The sequence below is a fragment of the Heterobasidion irregulare genome (assembly GCF_000320585.1).
Source record: "Heterobasidion irregulare TC 32-1 unplaced genomic scaffold scaffold_12, whole genome shotgun sequence".
In the NCBI taxonomy this organism is placed as follows: Eukaryota; Fungi; Basidiomycota; class Agaricomycetes; order Russulales; family Bondarzewiaceae; genus Heterobasidion; species Heterobasidion irregulare.
Window position 1 is genome coordinate 36074 of NW_009258208.1, and position 21060 is coordinate 57133.

The 21060-nt window shown below is 51.3% G+C and overlaps 8 protein-coding genes across 8 annotated transcripts; 5 read left to right on the top strand and 3 right to left on the bottom strand.

The window, feature by feature from the left end:
* Positions 1-401: 401 nt before the first annotated feature.
* Positions 402-2495, top strand: HETIRDRAFT_106332 (uncharacterized protein; the record flags this gene model as incomplete). Its single annotated transcript, XM_009553618.1, has 9 exons — positions 402-597; positions 660-680; positions 735-1389; positions 1476-1707; positions 1761-1922; positions 1983-2109; positions 2204-2286; positions 2349-2382; positions 2446-2495. The coding sequence occupies 9 exons, from the start codon at positions 402-404 to the stop codon at positions 2493-2495; spliced, it is 1560 nt and encodes a 519-aa protein (XP_009551913.1).
* Positions 2496-2764: 269 nt separating this feature from the next.
* HETIRDRAFT_442184 (uncharacterized protein) lies at positions 2765-3486 on the bottom strand. Its single transcript, XM_009553619.1, has one exon. The coding sequence runs from the start codon at positions 3138-3140 to the stop codon at positions 2838-2840; it is 303 nt and encodes a 100-aa protein (XP_009551914.1). The 5' UTR covers positions 3141-3486; the 3' UTR covers positions 2765-2837.
* Positions 3487-3615: 129 nt separating this feature from the next.
* On the bottom strand, positions 3616-5855 carry HETIRDRAFT_106333 (uncharacterized protein; the record flags this gene model as incomplete). The annotated part of the gene is made up of 9 exons (XM_009553620.1): positions 3616-3837; positions 3958-4028; positions 4103-4163; positions 4220-4304; positions 4362-4498; positions 4526-4633; positions 4923-5470; positions 5515-5737; positions 5790-5855. 9 exons carry the CDS (start codon positions 5853-5855, stop codon positions 3616-3618), a joined length of 1521 nt encoding a protein of 506 aa, XP_009551915.1.
* A 388-nt stretch (positions 5856-6243) lies between these two features.
* On the top strand, positions 6244-7126 carry HETIRDRAFT_442185 (uncharacterized protein). Its single transcript, XM_009553621.1, has 3 exons — positions 6244-6449; positions 6505-6608; positions 6667-7126. The coding sequence occupies exon 3, from the start codon at positions 6874-6876 to the stop codon at positions 7075-7077; it is 204 nt and encodes a 67-aa protein (XP_009551916.1). The 5' UTR covers positions 6244-6449; positions 6505-6608; positions 6667-6873; the 3' UTR covers positions 7078-7126.
* lep6 (lep6-lignin expressed protein 6) lies at positions 7096-9500 on the bottom strand (the record flags this gene model as incomplete). The annotated part of the gene is made up of 20 exons (XM_009553622.1): positions 7096-7311; positions 7362-7385; positions 7464-7572; positions 7738-7762; positions 7826-7883; positions 7955-7982; positions 8052-8111; positions 8183-8286; positions 8339-8381; positions 8437-8452; positions 8512-8519; positions 8574-8602; positions 8665-8696; positions 8746-8771; positions 8824-8849; positions 8902-8974; positions 9055-9153; positions 9215-9228; positions 9283-9361; positions 9436-9500. 20 exons carry the CDS (start codon positions 9498-9500, stop codon positions 7207-7209), a joined length of 1023 nt encoding a protein of 340 aa, XP_009551917.1. The 3' UTR covers positions 7096-7206.
* Positions 9501-11880: 2380 nt separating this feature from the next.
* HETIRDRAFT_330027 (uncharacterized protein) lies at positions 11881-12436 on the top strand (the record flags this gene model as incomplete). Its single annotated transcript, XM_009553623.1, has 2 exons — positions 11881-12034; positions 12093-12436. Coding segments are annotated over 2 exons (498 nt in total), but the record flags the coding sequence as incomplete, so codon positions are not given.
* Positions 12437-13169: 733 nt separating this feature from the next.
* On the top strand, positions 13170-14088 carry HETIRDRAFT_455375 (uncharacterized protein; the record flags this gene model as incomplete). Its single annotated transcript, XM_009553624.1, has 6 exons — positions 13170-13285; positions 13361-13392; positions 13463-13536; positions 13615-13658; positions 13726-13825; positions 13885-14088. 6 exons carry the CDS (start codon positions 13170-13172, stop codon positions 14086-14088), a joined length of 570 nt encoding a protein of 189 aa, XP_009551919.1.
* Positions 14089-16645: 2557 nt separating this feature from the next.
* On the top strand, positions 16646-19419 carry HETIRDRAFT_460966 (uncharacterized protein; the record flags this gene model as incomplete). The annotated part of the gene is made up of 3 exons (XM_009553625.1): positions 16646-16852; positions 16920-17052; positions 17640-19419. The coding sequence occupies 3 exons, from the start codon at positions 16646-16648 to the stop codon at positions 19220-19222; spliced, it is 1923 nt and encodes a 640-aa protein (XP_009551920.1). The 3' UTR covers positions 19223-19419.
* Between the last annotated feature and the right edge of the window lie 1641 nt (positions 19420-21060).

Genomic DNA, 21060 nt, shown 5'->3' on the forward strand with positions numbered 1-21060 from the left:
CTTGATGGCTCTACCGCCGGGCATCGTGGTGACCTTGAAACGTGAGCGCAGGGTGTGGCACGCGTTGTAGTGTGATACGTCTGTCTTTTGACGTACAGAGGGAGTAAGGGGCTTGTGTGGGTGTCGGTGTCGGTAGGGTTTCGCGCGTCAGAAGGAAGCGAACAGGCGTTGTAGCCATGGCGCCGGGTCTAGATTCCCAAATCTGGCGGCTCATCCAAGGGACTTTAGCCAACTTCGTTAGCCTCGAGCTCGTTTCACTCGGTAGCGTCCTGCCTGTCCTGCCGAGCGCAATCGCCCTGCCGACCTCGCAGTAAACGGTCACGTGTAGCGTGCTATACATTCGTCTCTCCTTTCGCTTAGAATAGCGCCTCCTCCCCTACCTTCCTCCTTCCCCCGCTCTGATGCTTCACTCCGACATCGATCCCCTCTCCATTGCCTGGGCTCCACCCATGAACGAGTCCCCGCAGGAAAAAGCCGAGCGACTGCAGAGAGAAGCGGATGCACAGCGTGTTAGCGATGCAATTGACGAGTCTTTGCGCGCAGAGCGCGCCGCAATGAAGAAATCTAGGATCGTAAAAATTCTGCTTTTAGGACAGAGTGAAAGCGGCAAGTCCATTCCGCTTATGCCCCCGACCTTTCTCTGAGGTCTTCGTTGACAGGCAAGAGCACGACCCTCAAAAGTACGTTCCTTGCTATTGTCGATCTCTGTTTGCTCACGTTGGGATTGCGTAAAGACCTACAAATGGCCTATGCTCCAGAGGCCTGGGCTAAACAACGCGCTTCATGGCGGTCCATTATTCAACTGAATCTTGTCCATTCTATCAACACCATTCTCGATATAATATCGCTAAGCCATACCCCGACTACTCGGGCTGCTTCTCCCTTCACATCGCCTCATCCCTCTATCTACTCTCGTTTGGATCCAGAGGAAGATGGCTCCGGCATTCGTAACAATTCCCGCTCTGAAACTCCCACTCAGCTCACCGATAAGCATATGTTACTGCGCTTGCGCTTGGGGCCCTTGCGCAGTGTTGAGAATGATCTGCGATGCCATCTCGGAGCGACATTATCTGACATCGAGTCTGTTGAGGTTGAGGCTGAACAATGGGCTACCCCCTTTGAGACACCTATGCCCGATTCGGAGACGAAAAATGGGTCTGAACGCCGCCGCCTCCGCGAGTTTTTCATTCGTGCGCAAGGAAGTCAACACTCGGGTACTGATGATATACCGGAAAAGAAACCAAGAGGCCGGGGCGTCAGATCCGTTACGGACGAGGCGACGGATATCATCGCAGAGTGCGCCGACGATATGAAAGCGCTCTGGGAAGACGATACAGTTCGAGTGATGTTAGAATCTAGTGGCGTGCTGCTATGGCAGGGGTCTGGATTGTGGGTGCATTATTTATCGATCATAGAGACTTCGCATTGACTAACTCGTGTGATCGTGTTCCCCCTTGATTCACGTATCCACGCAGCTTCCTCGACAGTATTGACCGCATCACATCGCGGAGTTACTCGCCATCTGACCGTGACATTGTTCGAGCCCGCCTCCGCACCATAGGTGTTCAAGAGCACCACCTCGTGTTGGAACGCGACACAGCTCCTATTTCCGAGGATAAAGATCGACGGAAGTCAAAGGAAGGCTCGGCTTGGTCCAAGGAGATTCGCGAATGGGTCATATATGATGTAGGCGGGAGCCGCACTAGTGTATGTCTTTGCGCATACCATTCTCGCCTGCCGCTGATGTCGACAATTCGCAGAGAAATGCGTGGCTGCCGTACTTCACGGACCTTACTGCGATCATATTTCTCGCTCCGCTTTCGTGCTTCGACGAGATGCTCGTGGAAGACCCGAAAGTCAATCGTTTAGAAGACTCCTTCCAGCTGTGGACGGCCGTCGTATCGTCAAAGTTACTGGCAAAGGTCGCCTTGTCTTATGATATCGCTTCCTTGTCCGCAAACTGACTTCGTTCTCTTACGCAGGTCATGGTTATCCTTTTCATGAACAAGTGCGACTTGTTAGACCGCAAACTCAAAGCTGGCATCAAACTCAACGCTCATCTTGTCACCTATGGTGACCGGAGCAATTCAAGCGGGACAGCTGTTAAATGTGTGTTTCTTCTTCTCGGTCTTTGCCTCCACTCCTTCCATAAACATAAGTTCCTGCAGAACGTTGGCACCATGTACTAATCTCACATACCCAGACCTTCGCAGTACATTCAAAAGTCTCATGGCGGATAACTCGCCGAGCCCGCGACCGTTCTACGGCTACCCAACCTCTGTCGTAGTGCGTCTTATCCGTCTTTGGCCGACTTCGATTTCTAGATCAAGCTGCTAACACCTGATCAGGACACCGAGGAGACAGCTCTCGTGCTGCAGTCGGGTAAGTGTGCGTTCCTTTTTGATTGCCGCCCGGCATCGACCGCTCACTCGCTCATTCGCCCAGTCTACGACTGCATCTTACGCGCGCATCTCAAGAAGGCAGACTTTGTCTGATCCTGCCATGAGCCTGCGCATATCCGCCCCATGCATTTCATCTGCGTCTTCCACATCTACACCGCTCCTTAGTTTTATCTGTTGTCTTCTCTGGCAAAATCCTCTTATGATAAAATATACCTAATCAGGTGAGTCCTCTTACATGTCTCGGCAATAAATGTAGCCATGCAACATAAGTTTGCCAAAATATTTTCTTTTCTTTTGTCGCACAACAGTCATCATACCAATTGGCTAATCCACATCGCTCTTATCGATGTTCGCAGTTGTCTTCCCGTATCTGTTCGTACACCAAACGCCGTACACCAAACGCGGCCCATCTACTCGCCCTACCCGCTCATATGATCATTCTCGGCCTCCCCACTGCCCATCGCCTTTACCCCTTCCCATACTTCGTGCCCCAATCGAGTACCACAACGGCGTGTACGTGTAAAGCCGCTCCTCTGTTTCTTGGACAGGCCGGATCGTCCGCTGTACAGCGTACCCGCACGTCCATACTCCTACTGCCTCAACACGCACACGCACATACAATATACGTCTAAACGCCAAGCCACATTTGATCCAATCTACGTCGACGGATTGATACATAATACTAACGTTTTCTACCACATGCATATACACTGACATGCAAATATACTTCTCATACATACTTGCTTATATACTCGTAACCGCTTCTACTTACATCTCCTGCTTTAGCTACTCACGTCTCCCAAGTTCACGTTTCTACTGACGGATCATCTTTTAGTATTCGCCCTACTCAAGCTCCACCCTCGTTAGCATATTTCCTTTTCATACCTCCACTGCTTCCCTGCAATATATCCTCGCATGCATACATACATACATACTGCACATGGTTGCTGTTTTCATCGAATTGTTGTTCGTCTACCCCTTTGTGTGAATTGTTTTCAACCAGGAGATGGACGATGGCACCAGCACGAGTGTGACTTTACGACAGTCCATGAGTCCGTGATTATAAGATACACGTACAGACAATAAACAAACAAGCGTGGACACAGTGCTATAACAACGACAGCAGAGCGGCAAGGTCATTGATCGACAGAATATAGCAGGATTTGATCAAAGAAAGAGGTACTGAAAGACTCAGCATTGCGTGCTTGAGCATTCACTCTGTGGCAGCATCCATATTCTGCGCTACGCTACCTTTATCTGTTCGAATATTCTCTCCAGCGTCCAGCGCTTTTGCCTTTGCCTTTGCTTCTGCCGTCGCCTCCGCACTCATGGTCTCGTCCACATCAAATAAAACAGGGGCGCGGGCCATGACAGTACGCTGGATGGTAGGCGCGAGCATGCACAGGGGCACAAGCCTCGGTACATCTGGCGCGGGCTAATGTGGTGAGCGGCAGCAGCACGTGAGCGTAAGGAAGTGAAAGTCGAGAAATTGAAAGATCAGTGAGTGCGCATGGTCTCTTCCTGATTAGATGAGGAGGCAAAGACGGGTACGTACTCTAGGTTCGCTGAAGCCGTTCCAGTAACGTCCTTTGTCGATCTCAACTTCTGTACCAGAGAACGGTGCGTCTGGTATGGTACTGTTGCGCCAATCGAAGGTTCGTCATGAGGAAACGAGATAAAAATAGGTCAAAGTGGCGCACCGGTCGGGCTCGTGCTCAGCCCAAGATCATTCAGGTGCATAGCCATGACGTCCGTGTAGACCTGTATAAGCATGCCGCGAATCAAAAGAGGATTAGACATGTTTCTCGTGAACGGACGATCGCAACCCGCCCGCGCCTGTGCCACGAACCGGTCTCCATGCTGTCCGACACCATGGAAAAACGAGAAGCGCGCGTGAGGGCCCTTTAACAACGACGGCAATCGCTTGTAAAACTGTGGTCCTTAATACCCTCCTCGTACGTGTCGAAGTAGATTGCATCGAACGTGCCGAGATGATGGAGCTTTACCAATTTGGGCCCAAATGATGCATTGTCGGCGGCGACGACGTCACCGTTGACCGTTTTTTTGGAATCCGCGGACGAGGCGATGAAGAGATCCTGTCACGTCGTCTGGACAATGCTCACGCCTGGTTTCTTGTGCCATCCGTTGCGCTGCATGCGGTGTACTACGTCCGGGCGAGGTTCGACAATGACGTGCGCCGCGGGCTTGTATTCTTGCAAGGCCACGTCGATCTGTATAAGTTACAAGAGCCGGTGATGTGATCAGTACGATATACAGATGAGCATGATGAGGACGTACTAGGCCAAGGCCGTATCCGATATTCAGTCACGGTACAGAGGACCCTTGTGGAGACCTTTCATCAATGCACACCTCCACTGTTGAAATATTGCGATATATAATCATAATAAATATTTCGGTAAGGCTGGGCCACTGACCAATTGAAGCTCAAAAAGCCGAGAAAAGCAACTGACTAGTGGGCTGCTCCCAATCCATCATGACTCCCAAGCCGCGTCTAGAGACCATGACATTCTCGATGGGGCGACCAGAATGTTTGTATGTCTCGGGATTGGCCATACATTGTGTGACGGGGTTTTGTGCGCCACTGGAGGCTGGCTGGCGGTTAGGAACGAGGTTGCGATTAAGGATGTGGTCGACGATCGTTCCCTTGCCGGACCCGTCGACGTCGAGTTTCATATAGAAGCAGGGTTCGGACAGGAAGGCGGAGTTGTTGCGGGGGCGATCAAGAGAATGAAAGCCCCCGGTGGGGTCGTCCCGGTAGGGAAGGAGGTAGCGCTCGTAATCTGAGCGCGGGTACGGAGCAAAGCATTGGTACGAGATTGAAAGAGATGGGAATGATGAGCCTGTATGAACGGCATGCTCAAAAATGAAGCAGGCATGGTGTCCTTCTATGAGGGCGAAGTTGTACGCATACTGTTGGTCATGATCTTCGAGCGACCATGAAGCTCCCTTTGAGAGGAGCCACTGGACAGTCTCGAATGCGCCACAAATGGCAGCGTTGTGGAGGGGTGTCTCACCAGTGAAGGGATCGCGTATATCAAGGTCTGCAACTGGCATATATTTCAGACTTGTTGGCAAAGCGAAGATCGAGAACCTTGAGCGAGGAGCTCCTCGAGATGCGAAATTGGACCTGGTGTATGGGAGGAACTATCCTTGAAAGAGCTACCGCCATCCTCGAAGGTGACAATGTTTTCGTGGAGGTTGATGGTGAGCATCGTTGGGGTGCGAGAATCGGCGGCAAAGAAGACAGAGACGCATCGTACTAGAGGGGACGCGACGAGTGTGATGCGAATGGATGGCTGGATGTCTATCAATGTCTGGAAATCGAGTCAAACCTCTCCCTGATATTCTATGATCTCCACTCGTCACTTGTACGTCGCGCGCAGAATGATTCGAACGTTCAACGCACGACGTGCGAAGGATCGAAGTGGACATGTCGATGACGCCTCGGCTATATCCGGCAATCGTGCTCCGGTCCTCCCGAAAAGACGATGTACCTTGGACGCACTCATATTCCCACTCACACCATTCGTTCTGGCAGCAAGCTCACTGGCTCTACCCATCGTGATGATAAGACGGGAAGGCGCGCACGAGTCTCTACAGGCTTCTACTGAATAAGTTTTGTGCATGCCTGTGACTCCTTAAATGACCTCGGAGTATATGTATCGTTGGATGAAACAATCCACTCGCCTACCCTACCTCGGAGGCCTCAGGATACCACGATGCTAAGTCAGTGCGTTGTTTGTTGCTTATCTGCTGACCGACATGGACGGTCAACAAGTCATGCGTCCATCGGTCCCTCACAGTCGTACTTGAAGGAGATCCTCCATGTAGGTGTCGCTGAATGCTTTCCGGATGTTGAATTGAAAACAAGAGTACATTGTAAGACGCGGAACAGCCGCGGAACAGCCAACTTCACAGAATCTTCATCCGAGCCACTCTCCGTGCTTCCGCCATTCGTAACTTGGCCACTCTAGGTTTATGAATGCTTGCGCGGCTTCTGAGAGCGCTGCAACTGCCTACCTAAACGTTCGTTTGGAACTGTCGTCCTGACATTTATACTAGGCTCACTATCCCGCAGAAGTTGAGCACTCAATGCTAAAATCCACCCGCGATCTATAGCTCCTGGCCCAAGCGATTCTACGATTGATTGGTTGGGCCTTGAATCTGGAAGTCTTCGGAATACTCGTGGGTCTTTCTATAATCTGTTAATACCTACTATTCATAGTCTTGTATTGAGCCTTAGATCAAGATCTGAATCATATGAAAATGCGAGATGCTCCGATTCTATTCATCCGCCCATGTCGCCATCAACCTTGCCCCGGCGTAAACAACGCTCGCTACTCCAAGATGCTAACTAGAAGATGAGCAGAGAAAAAGTGATCATCAAAAATTTCTAACAGTCACGCCAAGACATGAATTGGTCTGCACAGATTCATGGAGCAGACGTGTCATGACGCCGGCGGAGACGAAGCCCGCCATTGGGCAGTTAACCGCGTCGCAGCTCCCGCGAATGAAGAGTACAGATGATAGCGGGTTAATAATGCCCAACCTTGTGCAGCTGCTTGCGCTGGAGCTTGAACCTTCCTGCAGGATGCCCCTTGCCCGTGACCAAGGGGTGATGCACGATGCTCCATCTGTCACGACAATAACGTGAGCATCAGAACATTGTTTTGTACCGCGTGTCCACTGCGGTGAATAGTATGATCGGTGGGAAATCTATGTACAAGTGATAGTCCAGAAAAGTATTGTACATGTCCGAGCGTTGTGCCTGTCCGGGTGCGTATCATAGCGCCGCAACCTTGTCTTCGACAGAAGGCCGATTGTCCATGGTATCTCGTTCCTCGCACGTGCCGTCACGTTCCACAGCTTTCGATGGCCCCGTATCCAGCTGTAGATAGGTTAGCATCGGGAATGGACTCAGGAAGGTACGGCACTCACGGAGTAGTGCTCGCCTTTGACTGGCTGCGGACCAAAGCGGAGACGGCGATCAGGTCAGAGAGTATATGTGAAGGTCGGCGGAGAAAAGGTGAATGTACGCACCTTCCTGAACACCAAAACGGACGGTCGCCGCGGGAGCGTGTCCAGCTGGTGAGTCCCGACTTCGAAGCGTGGCTTCGAGTACTCCTGGAGCACTTTGCGCGTGTTGAGACTGGAAGGAATAATGTACCATGTGGGGACAGATGGTTGGTACATTAGTGCAAATTGGACATGTCGCTGGCACTGTCGTCATTGGTACCCCACCTCGTTTTACCTCACTTTGTCGTGGCTCGACGAAAAGGATCCAGACGACGGCGAATTGATGGAAAAAACTTACGTGGTGAGCAAGGAGTTGGCGTGGACTAGGCAGGGGGAGGTAGAGTGAGGATGAACACAAGCGGTGGGGAAAAGGAAGGGGAACGTACGTTTGCTGACGGCGAAATGCATTGCCAGGAACGCGCAGTTGTTAGGGATGACCAACCACTTAAGTGTGAGCAGAGCGTGATTACCGCAGTGTGAGGACACGTTGAAAGGACACATGAAAGGAGACTGACACAAATCAAGGTTGAGACGGTCATCATCCTGATGTCACGACAAACTGATCAGTAGGCGTAGAGTAAAAATCATAGCAGCCGAAGCTCCGTGACATACGAAGTGAGCATCCCGGTATTGATCGTATACAATATGATGGCGCTGACAATCCTGTCCATTCTGAGCAATGCGAGGATTATGCACATCATTGTGTCAGGCTATGAGGTGTGCAATCTTGAAGAAGGCCTTACTGGGTGCCAAAACCGGTCTTATTGCTGCGTAGGTAGAAGGAGAGGCTTGCGGATAGTAAGAGGTCGAGTGCGGAAGAAAGCGCAAGGCCGAGCGAGATAGACCACTACGATGGACAATGAACTCGTCGTGAAATTGGCTGTATTGGAAGTACATACAGCGAATTGATCGAGTAAAACGCCGAAGCTCTTCAGTCGCATCCTAGAGTAAGATGAGCTAGTAAGTAAGTGACGTCTCCGGTGAATTGTTGACGTACATCTCGATTGTCGTGACTGTTTAAAACAAATAAGTCGTCAGCCTACTGCATCATTCCAAATGAAAGAACCCTGACCTAAAGCCGCAGCTGGGAGCTAGCACATCAGAATGAGACAGTAATGGATTACGATGGAACACGCACCCAGTCGGACCACTGTCATGACAATCTACGTTGATATGCCGGTAAGATCAATCAAGGTATACCACATATGAACCATAAATCACGCACCAATATGGATGCCAACACACGGTTATTGCTCACTTCAGCTCATCAGCTCATCGAAATGATAACAAAAGTGAGGGGGCTCACATCGGAAAACTCTGTGAGTGAAAAACCTGTTGAAGACTTCTCAGCAAATCGACATACATTCACAGCTTCTCCACTTACGCTTGTACAATGAACCCAACCAGACCCTTCAACGCAATGAGCAACGAACACAAGCAGAAGATTTCCCACTGAACGTACCGTGAATGCGATGCCTAACTGCTGACTAGTGTGAACGCATGCTGAAGAGTTCTCATAGACTATTGAGGACGTACTGCGATAGAACTGAAAAGGTTCGTGCGGGATCAGATCAGTCACCTCGTAGACTGAAACGCTAACTCGTAGATCACTCACATAGGGATAAAATCTGTAATGTCTTCGTTACCAAAGTTCAAAACGAGATATGTCCATGTCGCCGTGCAAGTCAGCGCAACGTGAGTCGCATCGAGAGCCCTGTCCATCGTCGCATAAATAAATAATGGTGCAAAATTGCCACTGCCGAAGATTGACGCACCATACGGTTCCGACCTAGGAATCATTAAGATCAAGCAATTGATTAGGGCTAACGGGCGCAGAACATACGATGAGCTGGATTCTCCACAGATCCTGGCGGTAGATATAAAAATAAATGATAGTCTGAAGAAAGACAAGTGCGGACAAACTGTCAACCGAAGCGCGTCAAGTCAGCTTTTCGAAGACGAGATTCAACTGCGGATGAGAAAAACCTGAACGCACGCTACACACAAAAGGCATCCAACGAGAATCGCGCCCAGTGTAGAGACTACATTGATGTCGCCCATGTAACTGAGCTAGGTGACCGCAGCGACGAGGGTCATAAGACGTGGGTGGGGTTTACATGAGATATATAGGCGTGTGGTAACCGAGTGCCAATGAGAGGCACGGCGGTCTGCCGGCAACGGATGGCAAAAGGAGTTCTAGCGCAACGCCGAAGCGGGGTAGCCTGGATTCAGAAGAAAGGCCCTGGCAATCGATGAAATTCGAAGACCTGCGAAGCGGTACCCCAGAAAGCCCGAGCTCTGCAGTAGGCATCATGCGCGCTGCGCAATAATTTTGGGTGCTCGAAGGTGCTCGAGCGGGATACTTCATGACAGTGGAAATCGAGCCAGGATATAAGCTTATCACATGGTAGCGGAGTACAAAGAGTAGCAACACCCCACAAGATGTATGGCTTGGTCGGGGAAGTTGACGTCCCCCATCGCAGTCTAAGACGCACCGACGGAGGCCAAATACGCGTTTGATATCGGTCGCGTCGGGCGTTGCATGCGGAGTGGACAACGGATACGTTACGAATGTGTGATAGTGTCGCCTCAACACGAGGGCATGTCTGGAATCCTAGCTTTATGAAAGATGAATTTGGCACATCCTTCTCGATTTGGCGTATCTCTTCACAGGTACTAAGCAGCAGATGTTAGTTCTTGCTTTCTTGTCGTATGGCACCCAGGGTCTCCAAACGATAAGGATGGGCTCTATTGGAATCGTTTGGGAAGTGCTTTTGCAAGAGCATTCAAAGAACCTAGACGATCAGGATGTAGAGCAGTGCACAACTTGATGATACCTTTGTCGAAAACCTCGATCATCCAGCGTTTGAGTCCGGATGCGAGTTTATCAACTGAGAACGGTCGATCGGCATGCTGAAGATCGCATAGAGTTATAATAATCCTAAAGTCGCTCGTCGGATGCTGTTGCTCAACCGTGTGGAAGGTGTTTCTGAAAGGGCGTCGAGTGAGCGAAATCGATTGAAATGTGGGGCAGATAGCTTTACAGTGACTCTAGAATCACTTCGACGAGGTCGTAACTTGATAGTCTTGTACAATGGGTGTGCTATGATCGATTGGGTTACTAGACGTTAGAGCTTCACAGAATGTCGACAGTGCCTGAGTCGTCTAGATTCCCAGGCTGGCTAGTATGGTAGAATAACAAGACAAGCGTTGCAGAGAGACTGCCATCGTTTCCCGTCGTTCAGCATCCAACGAGACACATGCATAGATGATCTAGCAATAGAGAGAGATCGACAATTCAAGGCTCGAGATGAATGCTGCTTAACAGATTTCAGCAAAGGTCCCCAGAGTGAATTCTGTCATCGCTAATGATGTGTCGCCGATATCAAAGGATGTCTGAACTCAAGAGATGATAAATGAGCTTTTCCTGCAAGAACGCGATATGGAATATATGTCACTATCCTCTCGAAGGCATCTTGAAGCCCTGCACGTTTCCATCACAGTTCGACTACACCCAAGCCGTTCTATAGCTTCATGTAAGTCTAAAATTTGTCTAGTCCAATTAAACCTGGTCAGTAAATCCAGCGCTACCTTATACAGGGAACACAACCGAGGATGATGCTTCACGGAACGTGGCTCGAGAGCTTCGTGGAGAAGATAAATAGCAGTGTGTAGCGACGATGGCAGGCCTAGATCCTAGCAATTTCAACAAAATTCGGCTCACATGCTCCGATATCTTGTCTGCCCTGCTGTTATGAATCCCTATATTGATCATGTCCATAAGTCCATTTCTTGAAAAGTGTCCTATAATACTGAGGTTCTGTTGAGATCTCCGTCGATATTTGGCATATTGATACGCCAGTTTTTGATAAGAAGGTAGACATACTTGAACGCCAATCGTCCTCCTCTATAATTTTGAGGTTGTAAAATATCCAGATTGATCAAATAGTCTGTTTGTATCCCCACCTTCCATGATAGCTGACATGAGAAAAAAAGGTTGGGTATCGGGCCAACCAAATGGATGTCCAAACAGGTGCAACGAACGAAAATCACTATAACTCAGAATTAATAAGGCCATGGGGCTTGATAGTGATCGTCATGAAATCTTTTTCCAGGAGGCGTACGAGTGACCGCTCTGAAAGGCTGATGGCACAATGTCAGCTGGGATAGGACTCGCATGATCCAAGTGCACTGGAGACGGAATACGGAGACGAGTAAGTCACGTGCGCAGAGTCCTTCGGCAGTCTCATCCCCTCTTTATGCGCGCCGTCTCACAACCTCTGACAAGATCCTTTCATTTGCCACATTATCCCACCAGACGGAGCCATGTACTCTTCTCTGATACGTCTCTGTCTCCCTCTTCTGCTCCTTCCGCTTGTTAGAGCATGTGAGTTCACTCTTGTCGTTCATGGCTCAGCGGAGGTAAACGACCAATGTAGGGTTCGAGGTGACTGCACCAGCGAAAGGCGACAAATGGGTCAACGGACAGACCTACCCTGTTTCATGGGAGAAGGGGCTTTTTGATGGCGTTGATACTTTCGATATCGAGCTCTCCCGGATGAGCAAGAGTGGGCTCATATTAGTTGCCAAAGATGGTGGGCATTCAAACTTCTGACGACTCGTATCCAGCGACTAAGTTCTAGCTGTGGGTAGTCCAATCAATTATCGGCACTGTCAACCTCGCCATTCAATCTGTGCCCGAGGCTGATGATTATTTTCTCTTCTTTCTGAACTCCACGCACGGAGTAATGTACGGCAATTCATTACCCTTCTCCATCACCTCTTCTTCTTCCGGCTCATCCAGTCCGAACATCGATGCTACGAAACCGACGGTAACTATCAGCGGTGGGCCGAATCCTACAGCCGCCTGGGCTACGACATTCCCCCCAAGCGCGAATGGCGTGCGGGCGCTGAAGCTAGAAGGGGTCACGACAGGATTGGTAGCAACCGTTACGGTCGGACTAGGACTGATAGGCGGAGCTTGGGTTGTGCTATGAGCCCAGAGCGTTGAGCGCCCTTCCATCTATCAGATCTGTTCATCCTCACGTCTGTTCATGTCTGCTTTTGCACTACATCTATGCCCGGCCGTATACACCCGTACACTTACTCATCTCACGTCTCGCTTATCCGCTCTTTTTTTCCATCCTATCGTTCTGTCTGGCGCTGGGGGATTTGGGGCTGGTCTGGGTTGGTTATTGGACCTTTCTGACATTGCACCACGTTTTGTCGTGTAGGTGGATTCTGTTGGACATTTATCTTATTTCCGGACCCCGACAAATTCTTGCGTCGCCCTCTCAAATACTAGTAATGCTTATATCCCTGGGCTGCACCTGCCTCTCGTTGTGCGCCTCGCACACTGCGCGCAAGTATCGTCTCGCCGTTCAATACCCTGAACTCCGTCGTTCTGTTTGAGCGCTCAAGTGTCACTGATGGTTGCCTCTCAACGACCTGTCAAGGTCGCTCGACCGGAATTTGACCGTCCTTTCATAGGCTCCTTGTTCTTCTCTTTCTATACAGTGGAGGATCATGCGCTCGACAGATGGAGGATATGTTGGCGTGCAGGATAATCCTGTCCAGTCTGGAACGGTCATGTGCTGGGAGTTACTTGCCCACTTCGGAATGATGGATCTACGACCGTGGCGCGTCTCGACGCGTGTTCAACGCTTTTCTTCGCGTATTCGACCTACCAACCGTCGACTCAAAGCGGAACTCCTCTCAGAGTCTTGAAAAATGCCCGTAGTGAAAGATACCACCAAATCTAAGAAACAAAAACGAGATGCGAACTTGGACGCGCGCTCAGACGACTTGGACGCGTCGCAGGTGTCGATCGGGAGCGACGAGACTCGGTATGGGCATTCTTGAGCCCCTCACTCTCTTCCCTCGGGTGGTCCGACGTTTTCTCACAAGCGCTCGCCGCACAGAATGGCAAGTGTATTGGCAGAGCAGATGCGAAGTACGCTTTCGCGCTTCATGTATGCGTGAAACAAGGGCTCAGGATCACGCTGACTTCTCATTCCCCGCAGAGTCGGCCGATAAAAAGCAAAAATTGCGCGAAGCAAAATTCCTCCAAGCTATGAAGAGAGAGCTGGCAAAGGCTGTGCGAAAATTTGTTCCTCCTCGCCCGCATATTTGCGCATGCTGATCTCTTGGCCTGGCCTGTATGCGTGCACCTTAGATGACACTTCGCGGCAAAGAGATGAGCGCCATCAGTGATGAATTGTATGCGCTCTCTGGCAACACACCATGCTCTATTTACTAATATCAGATGATTCGGCATCTGATCCAGGACTGGACAGTCTGAAAAATATGCTATGGCATATGCTGAAAATGAAGACTGCATTCGTGGGATTTTGAGCGAGATCATGAAAGAACGGGAGAAGATCACGGTATGCTGTCCAGCTGCATTTGTAACACCGTATCTTAGTGTTGGAGCGCTGGCGCACAGGAACTCGTGAAGCGGCGGGAGGCGCTGCACAGCGAAGAGAGCGCGCAAATGGAACGAGATTCGGTCGCAGGGCTGGCGTCTGTGAAGAGGCGTTGCGAAGGTGCGCAGCGACAGTCACCACCTACGCCTAGCGTTGCTCCGTACATGCGCTCACGAGCGCGTCGCGATTTCCATGTTCCTATACAGGATACAACCGCATCGTAGCGACACTAGATCATGTAGATGGGGGGGACTGAGGGGCTCAAAACGTCTACTGAGCTCTCTTTTGCCGACAGTAAGGAACGATCCGAAGATTGACGCAGACCGATGAGAGGATTCACAAGGGGAAAAGCGCAAGGCTTTAGAGTGGCAGGGGAAATATTATGATTGACCGGGATTGCCCTCGCAGGTGGTGCACCGAAATCATAGCATCGATTGAGCATATGGGTGTCTGCAACGTCTATGTGACTGTTCGTATTACTGACCGTCACGTTTGTTCTTGGGAGTACACATCCTGATGCATGTGAGCGATGAACATTCCACCTTTCCAGAAGCTGTGAGATATTGATTATCAAGGTACGATATCCACAAGAGCGCTTCAAGACGACTCGTGCGAGAGCGGAGGAAGGTAAATTGGCAACAAAAATGCTCAAGCAAGCTCGGGACTCGACGATGGCATCAACGGTACAGGTACCAGCTGGAACCAGGGGCTAAAAATGGAAGGGAAGCGGAAGACAACTCTGAGAGCGCCGCCCAAGTGCCGCACGGGCAGTGCACAGGGTCGCTCGATCCTCTTCGTCTATTAGAAGGTCGAACGGCACTGCCGTCGGGTGCTCATCGGTGCCAATTTGGGGCGGGAGGCGGTGAGGCTACCATTCTTTGAGCGGAGCGCCAAGAGATGGGGGAGCTTAGTGAAGCTGGATGCATTGTAAGGGCCAAGGCTGCTTGACGTCGGTATTCGCGAGGTGCGCCACCATCGAGAGGTCAGCGATTCAGGGCCGAGGTCAAAAGAGCAGACGCCCTTCCAAGGTATCATAACAACAAAATTAACGGGAGTGGAGATGGGTGGTTCCGTCTATTGGAAGCCTGTCAACCGGAGACCGTTCAGAAATTGGTATTTGATCGAGATAAAACAGGGCAGGGCTTCGGGTTCGAGAGCCTTCACTTACACATCTTGTTCCCGTGTTCGACTCACGGAAGGAAGACCATCGTTCGGGTTCGGCCGCAAGGGAAGCCTCTGCATCGTTGATCGATGATCATCGTCAGTCGAACGAGTGATAGATTCTCGAGATGGGCCTAAAACGTGCTTCTTTGCTTCAGGTGAGGGAGAGCGGGGCAATCTGGGTAGCTGACCGAGGGTTGAACCGAGGACTGATCCGAAATCGGTCGATGTCACGGCATCTTCAGGAAGTGAGGAGCGGTTTGGGTCGCCAGAGCGATGCCAGCCATCCAGTTCGCTTGTCAGTTCGCTCCAGAGAGTCACACGAGAAGCATACGCTCAGAAGCCTGGGAACGCTGTACATCCGAGGCCCTGCTGGCCCAAATCGGCAGAAGCGAGAGCGTCGTGGCTGTCTGACGATGAAAATGTTGTCCCAGAGCTCAAAGACCGGAAGATGTGGGTCTACGTCACCGGGCCCCTTCCTACCCTACTTCTTTTGTCCTTCGCAAAAATTGTAATGTTCTGATCGGGCCAGTGTAGCACATTGTACGTAGGTCGGAGGATCAGAACGAAGTTCGGGATTTCTTCCGATGGTCCATTCAAAGTCAGAACGACATATCTTCCTCCTGGCAACTGCTTCTGCAGTTCGTCGAAATTGTGTATCGGTATGATAGAGAGCACAATCGTGGTGCCCAACCTACAAACAGACCTGGCAATGATAGATGAAAGAATGCGGGGGCGTGAAAATATATGTTTGGTGAATCAAAGAATTGAATCGGTGACATTATCAGCGGCATGTGTATATTGCGATAGAAGGATCCACAAAGTCCTAGAAAACGTGGAAGAAAGCTTAGCACAGTCGGACAAAGTCTTTCACACGACAACCGATGAAAACTGACGATGCAGTTCATACAAGAGAAGACCTCGCGAGCGGACTTTGCGGGATTTACCTTAGAGTAGGACGATCATACGGACTGTAGAGAGAAAATCGAAAACTCTAGCAAGGAACGAGAATGGCAGAGAAGTACATCGATGGGTAGAATGTTTGGCTGAAGAGGCTGGAGGAGAGTTAGAACACGTTCGTCAGAGTCGGGGGTCCACTTCGTGTGAAGCACGGCAACAGACGATGCTAGTTGGGTCACCGAAAGCGAGAAGTCTGGTGTCAAAGTGGGGCCTTAAAAGCCCGAGAGAAGAGCGAAGAGAAATGCACTGCCTCGACCGACAGTAAAGCTAGTGAAGCCCGGTCACGACGACAACCAGAAGTCTAAGGTCGAGAGAGCACTGCGGGGACAGCACTGTGCAGCAGTTCGCCATGTTTAGAGTCGAGCCAGAGATGTGCTCGTTCTCGTCGGCAACAGCACAGCAGCAAGAAGCAGGTTTGGAGAAGTAAGGGCTTCATCCCCTCACTGTGGTGGTAGGGCCGGCATTTCCGAGGCATCTGGGAGGATATGAAGACAGTTAGCTCATTTTCCACCCAGCAGCAATGCGAGATGGATCATGCACTCTCGGAGGAGACGAGACGGAGGTGTGCAGTGCTGAGTCAGTGACGGAGCACGCACGTGGCTCGGAGCGCCTAGTGTTGCCCAGCGTCTGCTCTGTCTCCAACTTGTCGTCTGTCTTCCGATGGGCATGCGCCCTCTTTCTCTCCACGTTTCCGCTCTCAACGACGATGAATACGCAACATTCACCTCTTCGCTTGAAGACCTCGCAGTTCCCGATGCTACCTCGCCAGGAGAGATCCACTACGAGAAGCTCTCCGTGACATCGCGCGAGGCTCGTGCATGGCTCCGAGGCCGTTACCCTGACCTGCCTTTGAACGATCTCGACGCTGTGAGCGCATACTGCTCTCATGCGTGTCTACCGCTAACCTCAATCTGGAATTCGGAATGCCATATAGATATTACGACTATTCGCACCACCGCCGGGGCAGGAGCCTGTACTCTCCGGAAACCAGTTCTTCGCCATTCTCCGTCTAGTTCTACATGTCCGGAGCGGTGCCGAGCTCGACAGAAACCTTGTATTTACTCAAGGTGAGCCTCGTTGTCATCCTATTCTCTTCGCTCCTGCGATCGAGTCCGGCCGCGATCTCTGCTCTACTGCAAGGCTACGCTTTGACGCCAAGTATGGCCAATGCCGCCACACAATGTCATCCTTTGCGCACATACATGGTGGCCAAAGCTACAGCGCTAGGCTCTGTACGCAAATATCACTAGATACCGTCACTCTGCATAGCCTTGGAGCCGCCCTGCGTACTATATTCAGCTTGGCGCCTTACAGGGCTCGTACCTAATGGTCGAGTCTTAGCTCCTTTTCACAGCTAACGCTATGACTTTCGCTCCGTCCCTTACCTGTCATTAGGACCTAGGACAGACGGGTGAACAGATTGGTGCGCTCACACATATCCGCTTGGCTCTTGTAGATATGCCTCGTCCGTCTATCTTGAACGTACTCACGGAAGCTGAGCTGAGCTTTCCGTTAGCTGATCCAACATGCCTGATTCTCATCCCTTTCTAAATCTGTATCATATACCTTCGGAATGCTGCGCGCTCTGGGATATTTTCCATACTTTTCCTCAATATCAGCTTCGAGAGATATTCCTCATAATTTACTCTTGCAGTCCATCCGACACTATCCAAAAGCCGTTCTCAATCCCCTCTCAAACAACCACCGCCACGACTGGCTCCACCCACACGACCCCGCCAATCCTCCGCCAGCACAATATTCGACGATCCAACATCTGACACGAATCCATTTCACCACACACCTAATGATCATTCAACACCGACGCAACCTCCCGTCCACCCTGATCGACGGCCGTCGCCTCCTGCTACCCTTCCGGCAGCTCCTAACCATCATACCTTCAACCCGTTTGTGAATCGCGCAAAGACCACACAGTCGACCACAAGCCCAGTTGTAGCAGCAGCGCAGCTCGATTCCAAGCAATCAGCGGAACGTAAACTCCCTCCTCTTCCACCACGTAAACCGCCTATCATCCCGCCAAGGACTGCTTCGATTTTGGTTCCCAGCGCATCCTCTTCCACAGCGTTAGCCGCACAGTCGAAACCACCCCCTCCTCCACCATTCGTGCCAAGGGTTCCGCATCTGACAACTGCACTCATGAAGACATCCTTGCAGGCGAGCAAGGCCGCGCAGACTGCCAAGAAGGCCGACGCAGAACGCGAGTCGACGCGGATCCTACAGGTGCTCAAGAGCAGCAATGCAGGACACTCGCGCAGCCGCAGCCCCGCACGGAACGGCAGCAACAGGCACAGCAGTACTGGCTCAATGTCCTCATCCGACGAGCGCCAATCACGCCCGGCACTCGTCCCGGCGCTCCCTCCTCGGCGGAAGCTTAGTCCACCACCATCGTCCGCCGCCTCCACGCGCTCCTTCGAGTCCATCGCAAACGCGACGCTGTCCAATGAACCCGCGTTCGCCTCCGCCCCTGCGTACGGCACGTTCACGCGCAAGCCGTACTCCAGCACCCCCGCGGCGTCCCGATCTCCATCCCGCTCGCCATCCCGACCGACAACGGATCTCCCGCCGCCGATGCACCCCGACCGCAAGCTGCTTCCGCGGATTGGCGTGGATCCACCCTCACCCGTGTCGCGCGTGACCCGCTCCAAGTCGATGCACCAATCATCGCCGCCTCCGATCCCGCCACCGCTGCGCAGGAAACGTCCCGAGAGCGTGCAGCTTCCGCCCTCGCCCTCCGGCTCGCCAATGCACTCCGCCTTCTTTTCTGCTGTATCGCCTTCGACGGCGTCGGCAACGTCAGCTGCGGGGTTCCCGAGGCTTGCGCGGCACCTCTCCTTGTCAGCGAAGAGGGAGGGTGGACCCGAGTCGACGGTAGCGGACCTGCGAAAGACATTTAGTGGGTTAGGGCCAAAATTTGATAAGGCGAGGTATAAGGCGGAGGCAGGGCTGAGTCGGAGGGGTTATGTTCCGAGCGGAGGACTGTGGAGAGAGGAAGGGGAGGAGAGATTGGTTGGGTTTGGAACGCGGGAGAGGGCCCAGATCGGTGCACGCAGAGGGGACGGCGCTGGAGGAGATAGTGGGGATGAGGAGGGGGTGGGAGTCGACGAGGACTCTACGCTGGACGGGTTAGATGACGAGGAGGACGCGCTTGGGCTGCGGGGACGGAATGTTGAGAGAGACGAGATGAAGTGGCCGGCCGGGGAGGGTTGGAAGCCTCTTTAGTTCGTCTCATGAGTTATCACTGCGTTCGTCCTTTCATGTTGCAGACTGCGCATGCAACCATGCAAGATATGATAGACATGCTTTAGGAAGTCTCTACGGTACACCAACATGATTTCGTATTTGTACGATTAAGTAGTCAGCTTGTTGCATATTCGAGGCGCTTGACCAATGCATACAAGTCACTGTACATGCATCGTATATCCGTCTAACCAGGGAGTTTAACTATTATCCTAATTCCCGAAGTAGCAATACATAGACCGTATGACTGGCCGGTCATCGGTGAACAGCAATGAAGCCCTTCAATGTCAGCAGCATATCAAAGTGGATCTTGTACTTGGCCTATTCTAAAGGCAACCTAGTGTATTCAGTCCTGGCCTAGTACCATAGGCGGTGGTCGGATCGTTAGCTAACGACGGTCAGCCATTAGATCTCATTGTCAGTTGGAGAATCTGGTTAGGAAAGTTCTGTGGTTTGATCAGCCGACTCGCATAGACTCGCATAGATGACCTACTCGAGCTCGATCTGCAGGAACGATTTATCCTGCAAATTCACGATGCTGTGGGTAAACGAATTCGAGCGCGATGGATCGAGTGTCGAGATCTCTTACAATGCGATAATTGATCAAGTTCTAGACCTGTGCCCGCTCCACCTTAGTTGGAGATTGACTTGTATCAGGTAACGCAGATGTGGGGTATTTACTATTTACCTGGCTTCCGAGAGTTTGAAGGAGGTATGCAGGAAACGTCATCGGACTGATAAGGACTAAGGCCTGAGGGCCTCGATTCGAGGTGTGCGCTTCGCCGTTCTCGGTCAGAAAATCAGAATAATGTCCCTTGAGATCAAGTCAGCAATGGGCTTCTATCAGAGTCGTACATCCTCCCATTAAACGCCACGTGAACCACAGGTCAGGATTTGGCGAAAGAATCCCTGCCCTCGACAAACCAAGGTCGAGAACTACTTGCTTATACCTGGTTCAGGACGGCATTCCAAGATGACGCATCATATGGACCTCATGGTGGCCGCTCAGGAGACCCAGAAAATGTGGTACGGAAGTGATAGAAATACCCCTCTGTCGGTTAATCGCACGGGCCGGCAGGGACTGAGAATGAAGCAAGCCTATTCAAGTACGTCTATTGCGGCTCTACATTTGCAGCAATTTCAAAGGTAAACCTGCTTCGAAACCTTTCGAAACATGCAAATCAATTACGAGCCTGCTTTGTCATAACGGACAGGGGAAACAAGCCACGCCGCTTTTTTCGAATCACTTAAGGGGCTCATCTTTGCTGGGGTAGCGGCGTGATAGGTACCAGGTTAGGTGAATGCGTAGAACATGCAAGAACGTACGGGCCATCTTAACACCGTCCTCTCTAGAACATACACGTATGTGGTCAACACTCGATGGGTCGTCCGGCGAATAACAAGACGCGAGACGTACCTTGACCTACCTTTCACAATCTGTGTTCAAGGTGATAGGAACATGAAAAGGAACAGAAGACTCCCACTTAAACCAGGGGTTTCAGTCGAATCCGCAACAGATAAAACCTCCATCATCGGAACTCTCTGCCAGAAATGGGGTTTGGTTGCACATGGGTAGTCAAATAAACTGCTAGATTGCCCGAAGGATCTATAAAAGGGGACAATATGACAGCAGGAGCACCGGTTGTCTTCGCCAAGTCGAGGTGAGCGGATAAAGGGAGGCCCTGTTGTTGATAAAGTCTATAGAACAGGCTCAGCTTCGATGGATCGCCGCCGTGACCAATGCTCACAAGAGGAGACCTCAGTGTCTGAGACATGATCGAGAGTCTTGCTTGATTCTGTAGTCACAACCACCGTGTACC

Bases quoted from the DNA above. Each gene is read 5' to 3' on its own strand.
- HETIRDRAFT_442184 (XM_009553619.1), bottom strand. From the start codon at position 3,140: ATGTATGAGAAGTATATTTGCATGTCAGTGTATATGCATGTGGTAGAA.
- HETIRDRAFT_442185 (XM_009553621.1), top strand. From the start codon at position 6,874: ATGACGCCGGCGGAGACGAAGCCCGCCATTGGGCAGTTAACCGCGTCG.